Consider the following 18,323-nt stretch of genomic DNA (forward strand, 5'->3'; position numbering starts at 1 on the left):
GTGGGGAAAGAACCGTTCCGCACCGGGAGGTGTTTCCGGGAGAGGGGAAACCGGCGGCTCATCCGGTGCGGGAGGCCCCGGCTGGCGGAAGTGACGGCGGGGTTTGTTGACAGCGGAGGCCGCGGCGGGGGGGAAGCGAGCCCGAGGAGGACGCGGAACCCCCTGCCCGCCCCCCCCGAACCGGGATTCCCGCCGCCTTCCCCCCCACCCCCCCCACCCACCCATCCGCCGCGCCGGGCTGGGGGCCTGGCGCCAGGTGAGTGCGGGCGTCCCCCTCCTCGGTCCCTGCCCGGGGGGGAAGCACCGGGCCAGCCCGACGAGGGGTGCGGAGCCAGCGCTCCCCCCCCCCCCCGGGGGCAGCGCTGGCTTCGCACCCCTCGTCGGGCCGGCCCAGTGCAGCCCCTCGGCGAAGCCTCCATCCCCGGGACTCCGGGGAGCAGCTGGGCTCTTCCAAGCAGGGCCCAGGGCCGCTGCAGCTCGTCTGGGAGGAGCCCCGGCGCTGCCGGGCGAGGTGACCCTCCGGATGCCGCGGGAACACGAAGTCGCTCCACGGAGCGGGACCGTGTTGGAGGGGGAGCGAGGGAGGGGGTCGGTCCGTGGGCAGCGCTGCCTGCAGGCTGGTGGAGCGGCTCGCAAGGATGAGAGAGAGCCCATTGAGGTCTGGGCATGGCAGAACCCCAGTGCCCGGGGTAACCCGGGGGTGTCCTCTGGGGCAGGTGACCTTTCGGAAGGAGAATCCGTGATAAGATTCAGTGAGCCAAAGGAGCATCTTTACAGCAGGCAGGTGCAAAGATCAGCGTGTTTCCTGGCAGGCGCGTGGTGCCTGGTTTGTGATATCAGGCTGGTGGCAGGTTCAGAAATCACAGGCTTTGCTGTGCTGTGGAGTAGCTCAGTCTTCTCCTCCTTGAGTTCCCGCTTGTAAGGCAGGGATGGTGTTTCCCCTCCCAGGCTACGATGACCCATCAGTTAATACCAGGCAGTGATTTGCAGCTGCAAGATGCCAGCTGAAATGACAGTGCACTTTTCCTCCAGCTGTAACCTGTGCCAGCCTCTGCGTTTACACGAAGTCTGTTATTCTGAAGCCGGTGGGACGAATTCACAGCAGCACGTAGCGCCTGCCCTCTCCTTGGACAAGGCCCCAGTGCAGGAAAAGCCAGCTTTGCCAAGCATTTCTGTAGCAACAGCATAAACGTTATGCCGTTGGCCTGGAGCCACGGTGAGTCAGGCTTGGCTTTGGGCGGCCGCCGGGAGAGAAAGGCTGGGAGAGAAGATCGGTCTGAAGGCCAAGGTAGAGAATGTTGGCGTGGGTGGCCCCTGGAGTGCCAAGAGCGGTCCTGAGCCTCGTGTGCCAGTGCAGCTTGGACTGCCATACTGTATGGCTGTAGCCTACAACTGAGGGATCTTTGCCAAAGAGGATGTTTGGGGCTGGAAGGTGATGGGGGACAGTGATGCTGGATGTACCGCGGCTTCCTTTGGGGCTGTGGGTGGTGGGGAGGGTGGTGCTGCTCCACAGAGAGGGCTGCTTCAGGGGGTAGTTGGGCATACAGGCTTTTCTGTGCCTGCTCCCTCACCTGCAAGGGACTCTGTTCCTTAAAGCATTAAGATGGAGACAAGTCTGTGAGAGAAATAAGTTGGGAAGTAAGATTGGCAGCTGCAGCTTTAATCCCTTCTCGATTCCTGCACTTGAATTTTCAGCTTCTTTCACACACCTGTCGTTGACCCTTCAGAAACACACGTGCACTAGGCAGCTTAGCACCCATCTCTGGAGAGCCCTGGTGCCAGCCTGTGGGGCAGGCAGCTAGCTGGGCTGTTGCCTGTGGAAAGCAGCCCGAGGATAACGATTAGGCAAACAGTAACGATTTGTCAGCATCTCCAGTTCATTTGTTTTTATCAACACTCTGAGCTGATAACTGGGGACAATATTGATCTGTGCAGCTATTGACACTTCACTTCCATCTGCCCCTGTGTCATGTCTGGAGTGTAACAGAGGAAGAAGGGACTAGCTTGTATGGTGCCCTGGCCAGAAAGCCACAGCAGCAGCTCTGGATGCTCCTCAGATACCTCTAATAAATCATGAGGATGAATGCTTTGGTGCTCTTGTGCTGGGATGGTTTAGCTTCTTTGCTTCACATTAACCTCCTGTGTTGGACTCCGTTGGTGGATCACAGGCAGCTCAGAAGTTAACGGGCAGCTGATTTCTCCAGGGCTGGGATCAACCAGCTGCATTGTGCTGGTCTCAGCAGAGGGACTGGGGATTGTCAGAGCTGCAGGAAGGCAGTCCTTGCCCTTTAGTGCTCAAAGCTGCTTGGACAAGTCCCAAGTACTGGCTCTTTCCAGCTGCACGTGACAATAGATTGTCAATGGGAATTTGTTTGTGAGTTCTCTGGCCCTCGGTAGTAAACAGTGGAAGAACACTGGCTGCTGGGACCTCCTGTCTGAGGGTGCAGGGGAACTGGTAAGGGTAGCAGAACATGTTTCCTGTTCAGATCCTCCTGTTGGTCAGGAAGATCTTCAGAAGGTTCAGATCTTCCTGTTGGTCTTGCCCTTCTGGAAAGAGTCTCTCGAGCTTTAGGCAAAATCCGTGGAGGGACTTGTTGTGGAGGTGAAGCAGATCTGTCTCCACAGCAGACACAGTGCAGAGCACAGGACACCTTCCTCCCACCTGTGTTTCCTTAGCTGGGATCCAACAGCCAGTGGGACAGTGCTCTGCACTCAGTGGCACATTTCATCCCGGGCTTCTCTCCAGATCTCATGACAAAGGAGAGGGCTGGGGGTTACAGATTTCCTTCTCCAGAATGGAAGACCCACCAGCATACTCACTTTTGTTATTTGCACCACATGGATCTCAAATGTCTCTGAGCTGTCGTGGCACCCTTGAGGAGTCAGAGTTTTGTGTTGTTAGGACCCCAGCTCAGGACTCTGTGATCCAGAAGAGCAGGTTACTTTAAATTATCTCTGATTGGTTTTTGTGATTGCTGAGGTTTGGATTTGTTTCCTCAGCAGCTTCTTTTGCTTGGAGACCTTTTGCCTCTGGAGCCCAAACCAGCATTGATCCTGCCTAGACCCCCACTGGCAGGGCTGTTGAAAGTTGTGGGTCAGAACTTAGTGGGTCAGGAGGAGTTTGGGCTTGGAACATGATCCTGCCCGTTGCCTCCAGATACAGTTCCCAAAGATAGGAAGGAGAAACAATGAAGTTCAAGTAAAGCCAAAGGACGTGTCCAGCTCATCACCTGTGCCTGCTTCTGCCTATAAGGTTCTGTCCACTTCACTAGAATGAGATTTGGCCATGGAGGTGGTATGGGGTGAGTGTATGTCACAAGTGATCCAGCATGGCTCTTCCTCTGCTGCTGAGTGAGGAGCAGTTCTGCTGACCCCCCACTGGCTTTCTGAGAGGCTCCTTTCTGTCCTGGGTTCATTCCTTGGCCATCTCTTTGTCCCTGGTGCTGAAGTTCATGAAACGGAAGGAAGGGAGAAAGTAGCTTTGATTTCCAACTTGTGCTGCCCTCATGTTCCCATGGAAATCCACTCTGCAGCACAGGGAGGGGTCAGAGGGCTGGGACACCAGGCTGCTGGGCAGGCTCAGTCATGGCTGTGCTCCTGTCTCCAGAGAGATGCTCGAGGCCTGAATTTGAAAGGTTACCTCATCCAGAGCCTTAACTGATCCTTCATATGGGTGTCATCACCCAGGCAGTGGCTGAACAGAGCATCTGGAGGTGGGAGAGAAGGTGCCTGAGATCCACCCCGGGGTGCCTTTGAGGACAGTGCTTGAGGTGAGAACACAGCTCTTCCATCTTGTCCTGGTACTGCAGGAATAAAGGAAAGAGAGAGCACCAGGGGCTTTAGAGAAGTGGAGAGCTGGAGACACTGACAAGCATCCTGGCGTTGGCAGCTGCAGGATAAAGATCAGAAACAGAACACAGTTAAGGATGTTTTGCAACAGCTTCCCCAGCAATGACTGCTTGGCTGTGGTGCAGAGGAGAACACCCGACTCCACAGCAGTGGTGTTCCCCTGCCTGCAGGGAAATACTGATAAGGGATGGGTTTACATCAAAAATAAACAGTTCAGCACAGTTTGTGTGCGCCCATGGCTTCACCTTAGAGTTGCTTAGAATGTGATTTGACCCTCTGAAAGTGAAATGGCATCATTGGTTTCAGCTAAACCCCTCCAAGGCTCCAGCAGGTCTTTCAGTGCCAGCAAGTGAGTCTTCATATGAGTGCTGTGAGATTTTTCAAATAAGACAACAGACAGGAATAGCTTCCCCTTAATTATCTGCCTGCCTCATCCTCTTTATCTTGTACTAGAAACAATGAAGGGCGAAAGCAAATTGCCTTTTTCCAGGTCAGCTGCTCATTCCTTTTCTGTGCCAGGTTTGAAATGGTTTGGGTGAGCAAGTCCCAAGGAAGTACAGACATCCAGCTGTGCTTTACACTGCACTCAGAGGGAGCCAGGCCTGTCTGTGTGTTCTCCCTGGCTTCTGATCCGCTTCACGGTCGAAGACGTCTGTGCAGCTTCTGGCTTGGCTTTGCAGAAAACCCTTTAGCTTCAACTTGAAATTTGACTTGAAACGATGGCAAACAGTTGCAGGCACGAGGTGCAGAGCCACCAGATCCCACTGGGGCTGCACAAAGCATGGTCCTGACAGTACATTTCCTTCCTGGTGGTTTATCCAGCCCACTCCGAAGGAAACCCAGCACCGCGGTTCCTGCCGCTTCCCTTCCAGAGGCCCTTCATCAGCCAGATAACCCTGCAGTGAGGAAACGTTTTCTTGCTGTGTAGCCTCATTTCCAAACCTGTTTTGTGTTAACTCACTCCCACAGTGTCTCCTGGGGGTGGGGATACCAAGGAATTCGGGGCATCCTGCCAGAGAGAGGCCAAAATGCTGCAGGTTCTTTTGAGGTCAGCGAGCGATGGGCTGTGAATGCAGCCAGTGATGGGCTGGGGCAGCGGCTGCGCAGGACACTTGCTGATGGTTCTTTCTCTTCCCCTTATAGCTGCCCGGATGTCCCTGTAAACTCATCCTGGAGCTTCATTTGAGGAAAGGCTCTACTGAGTCAAAAGCTTTCTTCTGCTGTTCCCCTTCCCATCCCTTCCCTCACGATGGCATCCGACAGCCCCGAGTCGCTGATGACCCTGTGCACGGATTACTGCCTTCGCAACCTGGAGGGGACTCTCTGCTACCTCCTGGACAACGAAACTCTCCGGCTCCACCCTGACATCTTTTTGCCCAGCGAGATTTGTGACAAGCTTGTCAATGAGTAGGTTTCAGGCCTGTGGGGAGGCTGTTGTCTGGTTTGGGAAGGAGCTGGGAGCTCAGCGGGGGGTGTAGTTCTCCAAAGAGAACTGGTGGGAGGGGGAACTGGGGAAGAATTCATAGGGCTGGGAGGTTTATTTTTCCAATTGATCCTTGTATTGGAAATAAGGATTAGCATTAACTTCAGAAAGGAAGAATCCCCAGGGGTTATTGTATTGCTGTATACCATTGTTTTTGTGGAAATGATTTCCACATAGGTAACCCCAGAGTGAAACAGCCACTGCTTCCTCCACGAAGACCAGTAAGCAATAAAGGAGCCTTCCCATTTCCCACCACTGGAGCACTGCAGTATTCTCAAACCTGAGAAATAAAGAGTGCAGAGTGCTAACAGATGTTCAGCTTTAAGGCTGCTGCTCCCATGGCCAAATTACAAATCTCTGGAAACGCATTACGTTGTAAAGCTATCTCAGTCTGTCTTGGCTGAACTCCTGCCCACAAAGTCTGGCAGAGAACTTGGTCCAGCTAATTTTCTAAAAATGAAAAATCAAATTACTAGCTTTAAATAGCTAGGGAGGGAAAAAAAATCCTGGAGTCTGTGCTTGCTGGAAACCAGTTTGCTCACACACAGGCATGGCCTTGCACAAATCTGCCTGAGATTTTCCCAAGGAATGTTTCGTTCTGTGCAAGAGGAGATAATGGGCCATCAGCCCAAAGGCTGGTCTGGATGAGCAGGAGGGAGTCTGTGCTTACTCACTTGGTCACGTTTTCTCATAACCAGCAAAGGTGCTAGAGCTGTAGCTGAGCCTTTGTGTCATGCTGTGCTCCAATGCAGGTACGTGGAGTTGGTGAAGACAGACAGCATCTTTGAACCCCATGAAAGCTTCTTCACCCTGTTCTCCGACCCCCGGAGCACCAGGCTAGCTCGGATCCACTTGCGGGAACAGATTGTGCAGGACCAGGACCTGGAAGCCATCAGGAAGCAGGTGACATTGCACTGATAGCCTCCAGCTGCCACTTCACATGGTGGCATTGCTGCATGGGCACCCAGTCACCAGAGATTCCCAAGACTCCACCCTTCAATAGCCAAATTTTGTCTGGGAGAACTCTGGCATCTCCCTGTTCAGCTCCAAGAGCTAACATAGGGAATGGGGTGGGAATGCTGGTCAACTTCAGTGATCTGGGATCTCAGGCTCTCCCAGGGGGAAGGTGGTTTAGCAAACCAGGTGGGCAGTCTACCTGTGAAATATTTCTAACTTTGACTTCCCATCTTCCAGGATCTTGTTGAGCTCTACCTGACTAACTGTGAGAAGCTGACAGCCAAGAGTCTGCAAACCTTGGTGAGCTTCAGCCACACGCTTATCTCCCTTAGCCTCTTTGGCTGCTGTAATATCTTCTACGAGGAGGAGAACCCTGGAGGCTGTGAAGATGACTGTTTGGTGAACCCCACTCGCCAGGTCTTGGTCAAGGACTTTACCTTTGAAGGCTTTAGCCGTTTGCGCTTCCTGAACCTGGGCCGCTTGATCGAAGGGGTGAACGTGGAGACGTTGCTTCGGCCTTTGGCCTCCCTTGCAGCTCTTGATCTCTCTGGGATCCAGCTGAACGATGTGGGGTTTCTGACCCAGTGGAAGGACAGTCTGGTTTCCTTAGTGCTTTACAACATGGACCTTTCAGAGGAGCACATCCAAGTGATCGCACAGCTTCGCAAGCTCAGGTCAGCAGATCTGTTCTTCCTTGTTTATCCTTTTCGTAGTCACAGGGAAAGGTCTTTTAGGAATGGTCTACTGGCCTGCTTACTGCTGGCTTCAAGTTATAAACCTTCCTGTGAACAGGCTCACTATATGTGTCTAAAGCCAGCCTGGGTTTTGCCAGCAAAAGGACACCCCTAAGCAGAAACTCTCTCCTAGAAAAACAAAAAACCCTAACACACGCCTCAAACTCCCCCAAATAACAGAAACCAAACCCAAACTCCCAGCAAACGAAAAGGGAACAGCTGAATGCCTGAGAGATGGCAAAAAAATTACTAGAGTTGTGTACATAGGCTAATAGAGTGATAATCACTCTGTGAAATTCAGTGCTCCAAACCGCTTGTCAAACAAGAAAGTTCAAAGTTTAAGCCTGGTTCAGAGATAAAGTGAGGAAGAGCTCTGAGCTCTGGCTGCTCCCTGTGCTCTGTGGAAGCACCCTGCGCCTGGATGGTGCAGGGGAAGGAGCAGCCTAAACAAACAGGCACTCCTGACCTAGCTGTCCTGGCAGTGAAATGACTTCCCAGAACTGAAGTGAGACTGTTGCTAGTCTTGCACGGTGGTGCAAGGAAAGGGATCCAGGACATTCCAAGCCAGAGATAAGGTCCTTGCTATTACTATTTTCTGAATGCAAGTACTTCAACTCCTGGTGGTTTGCAGTGAAACTCAGTCTGCAGCAGGTAGAAGACACTTGTGTGAGTGGGATGTTGGCTGGTGTCTTCATTTAGAACAGTTTCTTCTAAGGGCCTTAGCAGGCATGAGCAGCCCCTGTGCTGGAAGGGACCCCACCTGCTGGTCAGTCTGTCCCACCACTCCCTTAGCATCAGGGTTTTCCCACAGCTTAAGCAATTAAATACCTGCTGATAAATGAAATCAGGGCAGTGTAATAGCCTGGGGTGGAAAAAGATAGAAGATTGGGGAAGCAGACAAAAACTTGTGTAATTTAACTTGTGGGATGAGGAAACGTGTTCCTGGGGAAGCAAAGATCCTTTAGTGCATCTTAATCACCAGCCAGAAACATTCTGGTGGCCGCTGTGAGGGAGCTTGGGAAAGGCAGTTCCTGAGCCTGGAGCTATTTCCTTTGTCATGTGTGGCCAAGTGATTCATTGTGCTCCATTCCAAGCAGACCTCTTCCAGATATCTGTGAGCTCCAGTGAGAGAGGGGCCAGATCCTGCTGCCAGATCCTACACAACCACATTCCTGTATCTTGTGAAGGGAATAATAGTAATAATAAATAATAATCTGACTTGGCTTGTCATCTTCCTCTGGTGAAGAGGCAGAAACCCCAGCCAAGGCTTTCCAGTGCTGAGCTCCTCTCTGTCTTTCACAGGCACTTGGATATCTCCCGAGACCATCTGTCCAGTTACTACAAATTCAAGCTGACCCGGCGGGTTCTAAACCTGTTTGTGGAAAACTTGGTAAGCCTCACCTCGCTGGATATCTCAGGGCACACCATGCTGGAGAACTGCACTATCCCAAGCATGGAGGAGAAGATGGGCCAGACAAGGTAAGGAAACAGCAGTTACTGAGATCTGCTTGGATAGATCAGCCAGAGATGAACTAAGAATGGTTCCCGAATCCTGTAGGTCTCGTTAATACTACAAAAAGCAGAATAAAACTGTTGCTAGTTTCTCCTGACACTAAAGACTGGAATGGGAATCAGCTGTGATTCCTGTCACACATGTAAGGACTTCTAAGAGTAACAATTCATCCTGTCTGCCTCTGAAGAAATATTTCAGTTCTTCTTTTCTACATACATTCTTGCAGGGATCTTTTGCAGTGGTTTGTGGGTTTTTTCCCTGAAAGAACTCCAGAGCCCTTGACACATTTCCTATGCAAAACATTCTTACCCTCACTCAAATCCAGGCTCTTCCAAGTCAGAACATTTCTGCACCAAGTCAGTGGTCACAGGAGGAACTTAGAATCTAAGGGCATATTTTCAGGCTTGACCTGGATACTGAGCAGGTCAGCCTCTGAAAATCCTGGTGCACCTCAGTAAGGGCATACTTAGAGGTCTGCCCTTTTCCCCAAGACTTACAGAACAAAAGCAAACAAGTGGGACCTTACTGTCTCCTTTCCACCTGACTTAGTGAAAAAAATGCTGGCTCTCAGTCAATAAGGAACATGGCAGCAAAAGCAGCATTCCTGCATGGTCACAGAGGCAGACTAGCATGTCTGTTGGGTGACATGCAGTCAGTCCAGTTTGCAAATAGCTGGGACCAGTGAAATCCACAGCCCTTTCCTGAGAGGAAACATTCACTCTGGCTAATGAATTTCCAGGACAAATTCTACCTGAGAAAGCTGCATTCCACCTGCCTGAATTCTTGCTGCTGTTTCTGTTGAACATTCACAGTTACCTGGGATGAATGTCTAGTGTTAGGTTTCGGAGGAGCTGGCTGGTGTACAACTGAAGTGTAACTATTTAGTTACGGAGCTGTACAGTCAGAGTGAACAGACAGCTGATAGCTGTCTCTGTGGCAGGAGACACCTGAAGAAACATGGTACCAATGATCTCCTTTCCCCTCCCCCCCCAGCATCGAGCCAGCAAAGAGCAGCATTGCTCCCTTCCGGGGCCTGAAACGACCGCTCCAGTTCTTGGGCCTTTTTGAAACATCCCTCTGCCGCCTGACACATATTCCAGCCTACAAGGTAAGGAGGCTACAGGAATATTGACAGTAGGTACTTGGTAGAAGTTTAAAGAACGTGAAAATTAAAGAACATGAGAATTACTGGCTGCCAGTAGAGTGGAGTTCTTGAGGTCTCGGGTGTGACAACTAAGCTTTGACCTTTCAATAGCTACTTGATAATGTGGTAAAGCTGCTGGAAGGCAAGATCTCCACTCACATGGTTTTTACACGGGTTAGAACACATGCCTCTTAGAGAAGGGCATGGAAACATCATCCTGCCTGAAGGACCATGATGTCTGTGACTTTAAGGCAATGTGAATCTTTAAACTAGCATCCTCCTGCCCCAAAGGTGCCATTCCTCATCCCTCTGGGCTGAGGAGTGAATCAACCTTTTTGTTGTCATCCTGGGCCTAATCCTGTTAGTAGGGCAGAGGGAAGCTGTAGCCTTCAACCTTCCTTATCTACCCTCAGAGTTACCTTCTCATGTTGGTTTTCTTCCTTTATCATTTCTTTCCTGACTCTTTTTGTTCCTCTGTGCCAGGTGAGTGGAGACAAGAACGAAGAGCAGGTCCTGAATGCTATTGAGGCATACACTGAACACCGGCCAGAAATCACTTCCCGGGCCATCAACCTCCTTTTTGACATTGCCCGCATTGAACGCTGCAGCCAGCTGCTGCGAGCCCTTCAGGTAAGCCCTGTGCTAGCATTTACCTTGCCTTTATGGGGGAAATTTTGCCATCCCAGTCTTCTTTTTCACCCTGGGACACTGTATCAGGTCGTTGTGGAGGAAGTTCCAGTAGTGCAGTGGAACTGGATACCTTCATTCCTGCAGCGTGCGGGCCACACATTCCTCACAGGCTTCTGAAAGTCTTTGCCCTGCACACCCTTCATAGTCACTCCAAGACTCAACAGCAGGTCTGTGGTACTGAAGCTTCACGTTTCTTCTCTGCAGCTGGTGATCACAGCCCTCAAGTGCCACAAGGATGACAAAAACATCCAGGTGACGGGCAGCGCGGCGCTGTTCTACCTGACCAACTCCGAGTACCGCATGGAGCAGAGCGTAAAGCTGCGGCGCCAGGTCATCCAGGTGGTGCTGAATGGCATGGAGTCCTACCAGGAAGTCACAGTAAGAGCAGCCCACCAGAAGTCCTCTTTCCCTGTATTAAGTTTTTAGCCTGGTGTTAGCATCTGGATCTTCTAGGACATGAGCCAAGGCAGACACCAGAGAAGTTATTGCCCCTTGGTGGGGATTACATACAGGGCACTCCTTGTCCTCATGATGTTCTCCAGAACAAGGGGAAGAAAGTGATGACAGCAAGGCTCCTTTGTATCTGATTACAGTGGTCAAAGTGTGTGTACAACACACAGCACTGACTGCAGGGTGAAAAAGGCGTGGGTGTTGGGGGTGTTGAGCCTACAGAAAGCAGCATTATGCCAGGACAGCATGCTGGAAGCTAGCTGGTGTAGACTACAGTGCCACTGTGCTGCAGAATGGTAACTGCTGTGTAGAGAGGTACAGGCAGCAAGGAATCAGATTGCAAAGAGATGGGTGTTGGGTGATCATATGGCCAGGTGAGATGACAGCAACAGTGAGGAGGAAGAGGGTGCTGATAGAGCGTGGCTAAAGCAGAGGGCTAGACAACTTAACAGAAGTTTTAGTGGTTGCAGTCAAGCAAGAAGATGGTCTCAGTACCAAACAGGAAAGGAACATGATGTGGTCTGTGTTTTCTTAGCCATCTGGCCCAGTATTTGTTTCCTTTGACCCAGGTACAGCGAAATTGCTGCCTGACACTGTGTAACTTCAGCATTCCTGAGGAGCTAGAGTTCCAGTACCGCCGAGTCAACGAGCTGCTGCTAAACATCCTCAACCAGAGCCGGCAAGATGAGTCCATCCAGCGCATTGCTGTGCACCTCTGTAACGCTCTGGTCTGCCAGGTGGACAACGATCATAAAGAAGCTGTGGGCAAGATGGGGTTTGTCATGGTTGGTATGGTCCCAAGGTGTCTGCTTACCCCTGACCCGAGCTAGCACCATTGCCTTGCAGCAGCCCACCAGACACACACAGCCAGCGAGGGAACCGACAGTATGACAGGAGGGAAATGGTGTCCCAGCAGCACTGACCTCTCCTGGACCCTACCCCCCCATTGGCACCTTCTGCTGTCGTGCCAACACCGTACATTCTGATCTCAGAGATAGGCTGTCACCTTCTTCACCACACTGTATCATTCCCAGAACTGGTACCACCTTCTGCACCTCCCTGAGTCTGCATCAGTTTCCCAACTCATTTCACCCCCCGAGGCCACTGCTTGGGTGCAGTGATAGGATATTCTAGACTTTGTCATATAGCTCAGAACTGACTTGACTGGAAACTTGACAGCTCAGGGATTGTGACACACTTCAGCTCTGTGAATACTCACAGTGTCAAACATAACCCAGTCCTACTGGTTCAGGGAAAGAGATACCAAGTAAGTTCTCTACACAGGACCAAAACTGCACATGCCTGCAAATTGGCTGTGGCCAGCCCTGCAGCAGAGAGCTTTAGCTTTGCAACTTTTGAACTGGTTCTCTCTTCTCCTTCCTCTGCCCACAGACTATGCTCAAGTTGATTCAGAAGAAGTTGGCTGATAAAACGGTGAGTGTTTTCCTCAAAAATGTATACATAGAGTCTTCAGTCTGACTCAGGCATGGGGATCTGTCCAGAGTGCCAGCTCAGCTTCTCTAACAAACACAAGACAACTCAGCTGATGCTGCAGAATTTCCTGTCCCAGGGTGAGGGCAGGGGAATGCAACAGGGGTGCAGAAATGTTGAAGACAAGACCCATTTGCTGGTAAGTTGAAAGTGAATAACAAGGATTTCTTACCTTTGGGGCCACCTGGGGTGATATCAGAGAGGAAACACAAATGGTTGGTTTGCACTGGGCTCCCACATGAGCAGGTCTCTGTTTCTGTCCCTTTGGTTCTGTAGTGTGATCAGGTGATGGAGTTCTCATGGAGTGCACTCTGGAACATCACTGATGAGACCCCTGATAACTGTGAGATGTTCCTTAACTACAGTGGCATGAAACTGTTCTTGGAGTGCTTGAAGGTAAGTGCTCCTGGTTTCCTCTGAGGAATGCTCACAGTAGTGCTGGAGTTGCAGGTGCCTGGGCAGGACCTTAGCTATGCTGATCTATAAGCAGCACTTCCTACGTTGCACAAAGAGAAAGGAAAAAGCTCTTGTGTGTTTTTCCTCTCTCACATGCATTCACCCAACCAGCAGAACAGAGAAGTTTGCACTCAACACATCTTCCTCTTTCCCGTGTTTACAGCCTCCCTTAAGTAGAGCAGCAGTGAATAGCAAGCCATAGCCTCAATTCTCCCACTTTACATGTCTTGAACACCAGGGATCCCATCTGACACCTGCTAAAGAACCATTGCTGACTTAACCCAAAATGCTCAACCCTTCCAGATGTGCTTTCCAATCTTTCTCCAGGGTTCCCTGTTCTCAGCCTCATCACAGCCTTCCTTTTGAATAATCCTGCATCTTTGTTTGCTCAGGAGTTCCCAGAGAAACAGGAGCTGCATCGCAACATGCTGGGTCTCCTGGGCAATGTAGCAGAGGTGAAGGAGCTTCGCCCACAGCTCATGACCTCCCAGTTCATCAGTGTGTTCAGGTGAGAGCTTGGCTAACCAACAGCTGCTCTGGGGCAGGGTGAATGCTCTGGTGCTCTGCCCCCAAATCCCATGGAGACTTTGAAACCTTTGGTGTGTCAGCATCTCTAAAAGATCTCTTCTCTCTTGGCAGCAACTTGCTGGAGAGCAAAGCAGATGGGATTGAGGTATCTTACAATGCCTGTGGTGTGCTCTCCCATATCATGTTTGATGGTCCAGAGGCTTGGGGTATATGTGAGCCCCACCGAGAGGAGGTTGTAAAGAGGATGTGGGCAGCCATCCAGAGCTGGGATATCAACTCCAGGAGAAATATCAATTACAGGTGAGGAATAGAAAGGTTTGGCCCACTGACCTTGTCACAGAGATGGAAACAACAGAGAGAAGGGAAGAGCTATAGCTCAGCATGGAGGCTCTGCTTCTGAGTGGAGAAACGTCCTCAGGGACCTATTTAGTGAGGGTTCTACATCTTCCTTTGAAACATTACACAGGCTGCTGATATTAGACACCTTGTCTAGAAATTCCTATGGGAGAAGTGTGGGAGCAGAAGAGAATTTCTCCTGTGTATGCCTGGTAGTTAGGAAACCTGGGATCTCACTACCTGGAACTGCCTAAGCATTTTCCTCTGTGACTGCTGTCCTTTGCACCTCCTTAAGTCTGTTTGCTTCTGAGAGTCACATGGATTGCTGTCAATTTTGCTCTCTGGGGGATATTTAGACAGAGTTACCAGCACTTCTTTCAAGGGTTAATACAGCTGGTGGAATCCTCCAAAGCCTTTTCTGGCAGAGGGTATCAGGTACTCTGTTTTCCCATAGTGCCTGGCAGTGATCCAGAGCAAACAGCATTCCAGTGCCTGTTCTACAGTATAGAAACATTATTGTCAGAAGAAACACAGCACCCACTGCACGTGAGCAGCCAGCTTTGGCTGGGTATGATTTTGCTTTGGCCTCTCCAGGATCAGCACTGGGTTCTGGCTGTCATGAGGAAATGACTGACAGAGGATGGAAATGAGTTCTGGGACTCTGCTGCAGCCATTTATCTGAGCAGTGTGTTCATGCTCCAGTGGTGGGGCCTGTAAGCCTGCCAGTATTGCCGTGTGACACGGAGTCTTTGATGTCAGAGTCCTTGGCATGCCGCTGGATTTACTGCTGTGGTGTCTGTGAGCATGGAGTTGGCATTGCTTGGAGTGGCAGAGGTGCTGAAAGAAGCAGCTCTTGGATTTTTAACAACTTCTGAAATATTTCTGTGCAGGTCATTTGAACCAATCCTTCGACTTCTTCCACAAGGGATCTCCCCAGTCAGCCAGCACTGGGCTACCTGGGCACTCTATAACCTGGTCTCTGTCTACCGTAAGTTCCCTTTTCAAAGTCACACCCACCACACTGCTTACAGAGTTGAGGGTGTGGATCTCAGCTTGTCAGTTGAAAAACCCTTCCCAGTAGGTGGAGAGAACCATCTCTGCACGGTGCAGCTGTGTCCAGGCAGCACAGCCAAAGGAGAAATAATGAGACTGTGTGTAGGAAATTCCTTCAGTCTTTTGATCCTTCTGGCCATGCTGTTCTGTTCTCAGCCGTTTTGTGTTTGTTGTTTTCACAGCCAGGGCACCCCTAGCAGGCTGGCTCCATAAAAAGAGACTTTTGTGGCTTCTGAGGCCCCAGGCTTCTCCTTCCCCTCCTACCACCCTTTATATCACTCCTGTGAAGGTTCACAAGGACCCATCTCATTCTTTTCTCTGCAGCTGACAAGTACTGCCCACTGCTGATCAAAGAAGGTGGGATTCCTCTTCTGAAGGACATGATTAAAATGGCCTCAGCACGGCAAGAGACCAAGGAAATGGCCCGGTAGGAAACCAATGCACTCTCATCAAACGTTCAGTTTAGCTTTAGTTTAGGTTTTATTCTTCCTCATCAAGTGAGGCTATTAAAGAAAGGATTTTTCAAAAGGTGGAGAGAATCCATCACTTCTATGAATTTCCCCAACTCACTTTGTTGTGTGACCTTCCTCTGGAGTCCTTCTTCCCGAGCTGTAAAAGCCAGCTGCAGCTCTAGTTCCACACCTGCAGAGTGAATATAAAAGAGAGGTGGGATCAGCTAGGAACACATACCCCGTGGCTGGGCAGCTGGGATCCCTGTAGCTGAAGGTTACTCAATACTGGAGATAACTGAATCCTGCAAAGGCTCTCCCAGTTAGACAGGCTGGGTATGGTGATGGGAGTGCCAGCTGCAAATGGTGTACACTTATGTAAAGATGGAGCTGTTGGACAGTTCTTGTGTCACTGTCCCACAACAGTGATGCAATAAGCTTTAAACTAAACTCTCTCTCCTTGTCCTTGCTTTATCCATAGGAAAGTTATAGAGCACTGCAGTAACTTTAAGGAGGAGAACATGGACACTTCCAGATAGAGGCAGTCGTCTCGTGCCTCTTGCCAGCACTGTATCCAGCTTCTCTCTAATTCACTGTACATAGGGAGGACTCTTTCTTACCAACTCGCCTGTTGGAAGGAAACTTTATGTGTGTGTGAGACCCTCAGTAGATGAAGGTGAACAGGGGAGGGGGGAGGGACTTTTTGCACAACAAAATGCTTTCCTTAAATTAGTGGACTTTTTTGTTATGAAGTTTCAGGTTGAAGTTCTGTGTGTATGATTTCTGTATAAAAAGAAAACAAACAAAAAAACCAACCAAGACAACTACATTATGTATCTTTTAAACCTTTTTATTTTAGACCACACAGCCTCAAATGATCATGAGCTTGGAGACCTAGTTGTGTGATCACTAGTGTGACATTTCTATCTCCCCACTTTTTAGAAAATTCCCCTTTGCTGTATTGCATGAGGTCCTGTAACGTCTGCAAGAACACCAGTCCTGAGGCAGTATTGGCTGCTCAATGGGGTTACAGGCAGCCCTGAGTTATTTATTTGGTTAGAGGGGTTGGGGGATGCAATACCAGAGTGTCAGACTGAAAGGACTGACCTTTTAGTGATACTGTAAATGGAAGGAATGGGGAAGAAAGATCTTTTAAGTCAATTTGCTCCCTTAAGGATTTTTTTAATAAAAGCCACACTCGTGGAGGCGTTGCTAACTGTATGTGGGTCGTTTTGAAGAAAGACATTCCCATTGGAGTCAGGAGGTCTGTTTTGTCCCCTTTGGCAGTACAGTCAGATCTGCCAGCCCACTCAGCCTCCTCAGGTCAGGGATGACCAGTAAAACCAGTTACATGTCCTTGGCAACACAGAGTTTTTCCCTTTAAGGGGGAGCCTGTGCAACAAGGAAAAAGGTTTGTTCACAAAGGGCTACACATCTTCATTCCAGTCCTTCACCACCTTTTTCGTTGTGTTCTGTTTATGGGGAAGGGCTCCAAGTGCCAGAGAGCATATTTCCCCTCTGCACAATAAGCTCCACATGTACCATGTGTGCAAGTCCCATAATGGACCGGAGCTGTTCTGCTCCTTCTCAGTCTGCATCAGTGCAAGCCACAGTTCAGTGGCGAAGTCATCTCCCTTTAAGGGAAGCTCACTGCAGCAGAAACACTGTAACTGGAGGCACTGAGGTCCTCTTGAACCTGGGAAGTCTTCAGGCACCCTTTGGAAGGTGATCCCATGAAACAGCACCTCTTGTTCCACCCCAGAAACTTCCCCTTCTTCTGGGAAGCAAGAGCCCTGTTCTTACCTGACTCCAGGTAGCACTTAGCAGTGCAGGCTTGCTCATATCAGCAGCATTACTCCAGTTTCTGTGATGTAGGTGAGAGGAGAGTCCCACTTTGGTGATCTTCGCTCCAAACCTATAAAGGCTCCAGAAGCCAAAGGCCAAGGTTTGCCTCGCAGCCAGGCACTCACCACACACTGTGCAGCCCATGCCTAGAGCCCTCTGCTTGCCACAGTTCTTTCACAATTCACAAATCTTCCCTTAGCAGGAGATGGAGAAAAGATTTTATGTCTGGTAAGAGGAGACCATGGCTATGTGAGTCAGGACATTCAGGCCTCTGAGCACAATACCCCTTGCTGCTCTCTTCCCTTGTATACATTGCTCTCAGATTTGACTCGCTGCTATGAGGTTCTTCTAATGCTCAGAGTTAATGCTGTCATTGCTGAGCACGTGATAGACAGATCCTAGATACACAAACTGACACTTTAAATGACAGAACACAGCTGCCCTGGAGAGGTTTACTTTTTTCTGCCAATATGGTGTTATTCAATGTCTTTTTTTTTCCTTTTTAACCATACGTCATTTGTTTTGATATTGTGAGATCTGTACTTTTTTCTTTTAAGTATTTTTCAAACTTATATATATTTTTGTGTCACTTTTAAATTGTTTTCATATGGTTTGCAAAACTTGACAAATTATACTTTTTTTGCAGTCGTTTGATTGAAATGTATTTTTCTCTCTCTTATCCCTGTTCCCAAGAATTTGTGTCCCTCTGAGCTTTGAGACAGGGAAGCTTATTTCAAGACCTGTTTTCTGTATAACATTTGCTAATCTTCTAGATGGAAACTAAGAGAGGCTGCAGATGCTGCCAGCCAGCTTCAGAGCACTAGGGGAGTCAGGCTTGCCTGGTTTAATTCTCCATGTAGTGCTGTTGTCCTCTTGAGGTTAGTTCATGTGATGCTACCACACACTAGTCTTTCTTCCTTTCTAATGCCCATACAGTGAAAGCTCCAAGCACCAAACTCTTGAATCACATGACAAAGAGCACTCCAACTGTGTTGGTAAAGTGAGAGTGGAGCAGAAGGGGACACATCAGAGATGTGAGAGGTAGCAGAAACCCACGTCCCCAGAACACAGCTGCCACATTGGGGAGATGGTTATCACTCAGGAACTCCCATCTCAGCTAGAGCAGACCTCAGCCTTGCACTGTAATCAGAGCCAAACAATCAGGCTTTATGCTGAGATTTGGCACAACTATATCAAGGTTAACAGACAACTGGTGGCTTGCTTCCATCTGCCTCAGGACCCCAAACGTTTGGGTTTTTCAAACCAGTGCACCCAGAAGTTCTTCAGCTATTGCTGGTCTCACCTGCAGTGAGGTGCAGGCTGGACCATGGGATCCCAAATGGAT

At 49.8% G+C, this 18,323-nt stretch overlaps 1 protein-coding gene across 1 annotated transcript; it reads left to right on the top strand.

The window, feature by feature from the left end:
• Nucleotides 1-205: 205 nt before the first annotated feature.
• ZER1 (zyg-11 related cell cycle regulator) lies at nt 206-15,794 on the top strand. Its single transcript, XM_084272632.1, has 16 exons — nt 206-256; nt 4,993-5,256; nt 6,085-6,235; nt 6,527-6,963; nt 8,326-8,502; nt 9,530-9,644; nt 10,164-10,310; nt 10,575-10,748; nt 11,390-11,605; nt 12,213-12,254; nt 12,588-12,707; nt 13,160-13,275; nt 13,407-13,595; nt 14,522-14,619; nt 15,009-15,111; nt 15,615-15,794. The coding sequence occupies exons 2-16, from the start codon at nt 5,099-5,101 to the stop codon at nt 15,670-15,672; spliced, it is 2,301 nt and encodes a 766-aa protein (XP_084128758.1). The 5' UTR covers nt 206-256; nt 4,993-5,098; the 3' UTR covers nt 15,673-15,794.
• Nucleotides 15,795-18,323: the final 2,529 nt, after the last annotated feature.

This window comes from Gallinula chloropus, assembly GCF_964237585.1.
Source record: "Gallinula chloropus genome assembly, chromosome: 18".
Lineage (NCBI taxonomy): Eukaryota > Metazoa > Chordata > Aves > Gruiformes > Rallidae > Gallinula > Gallinula chloropus.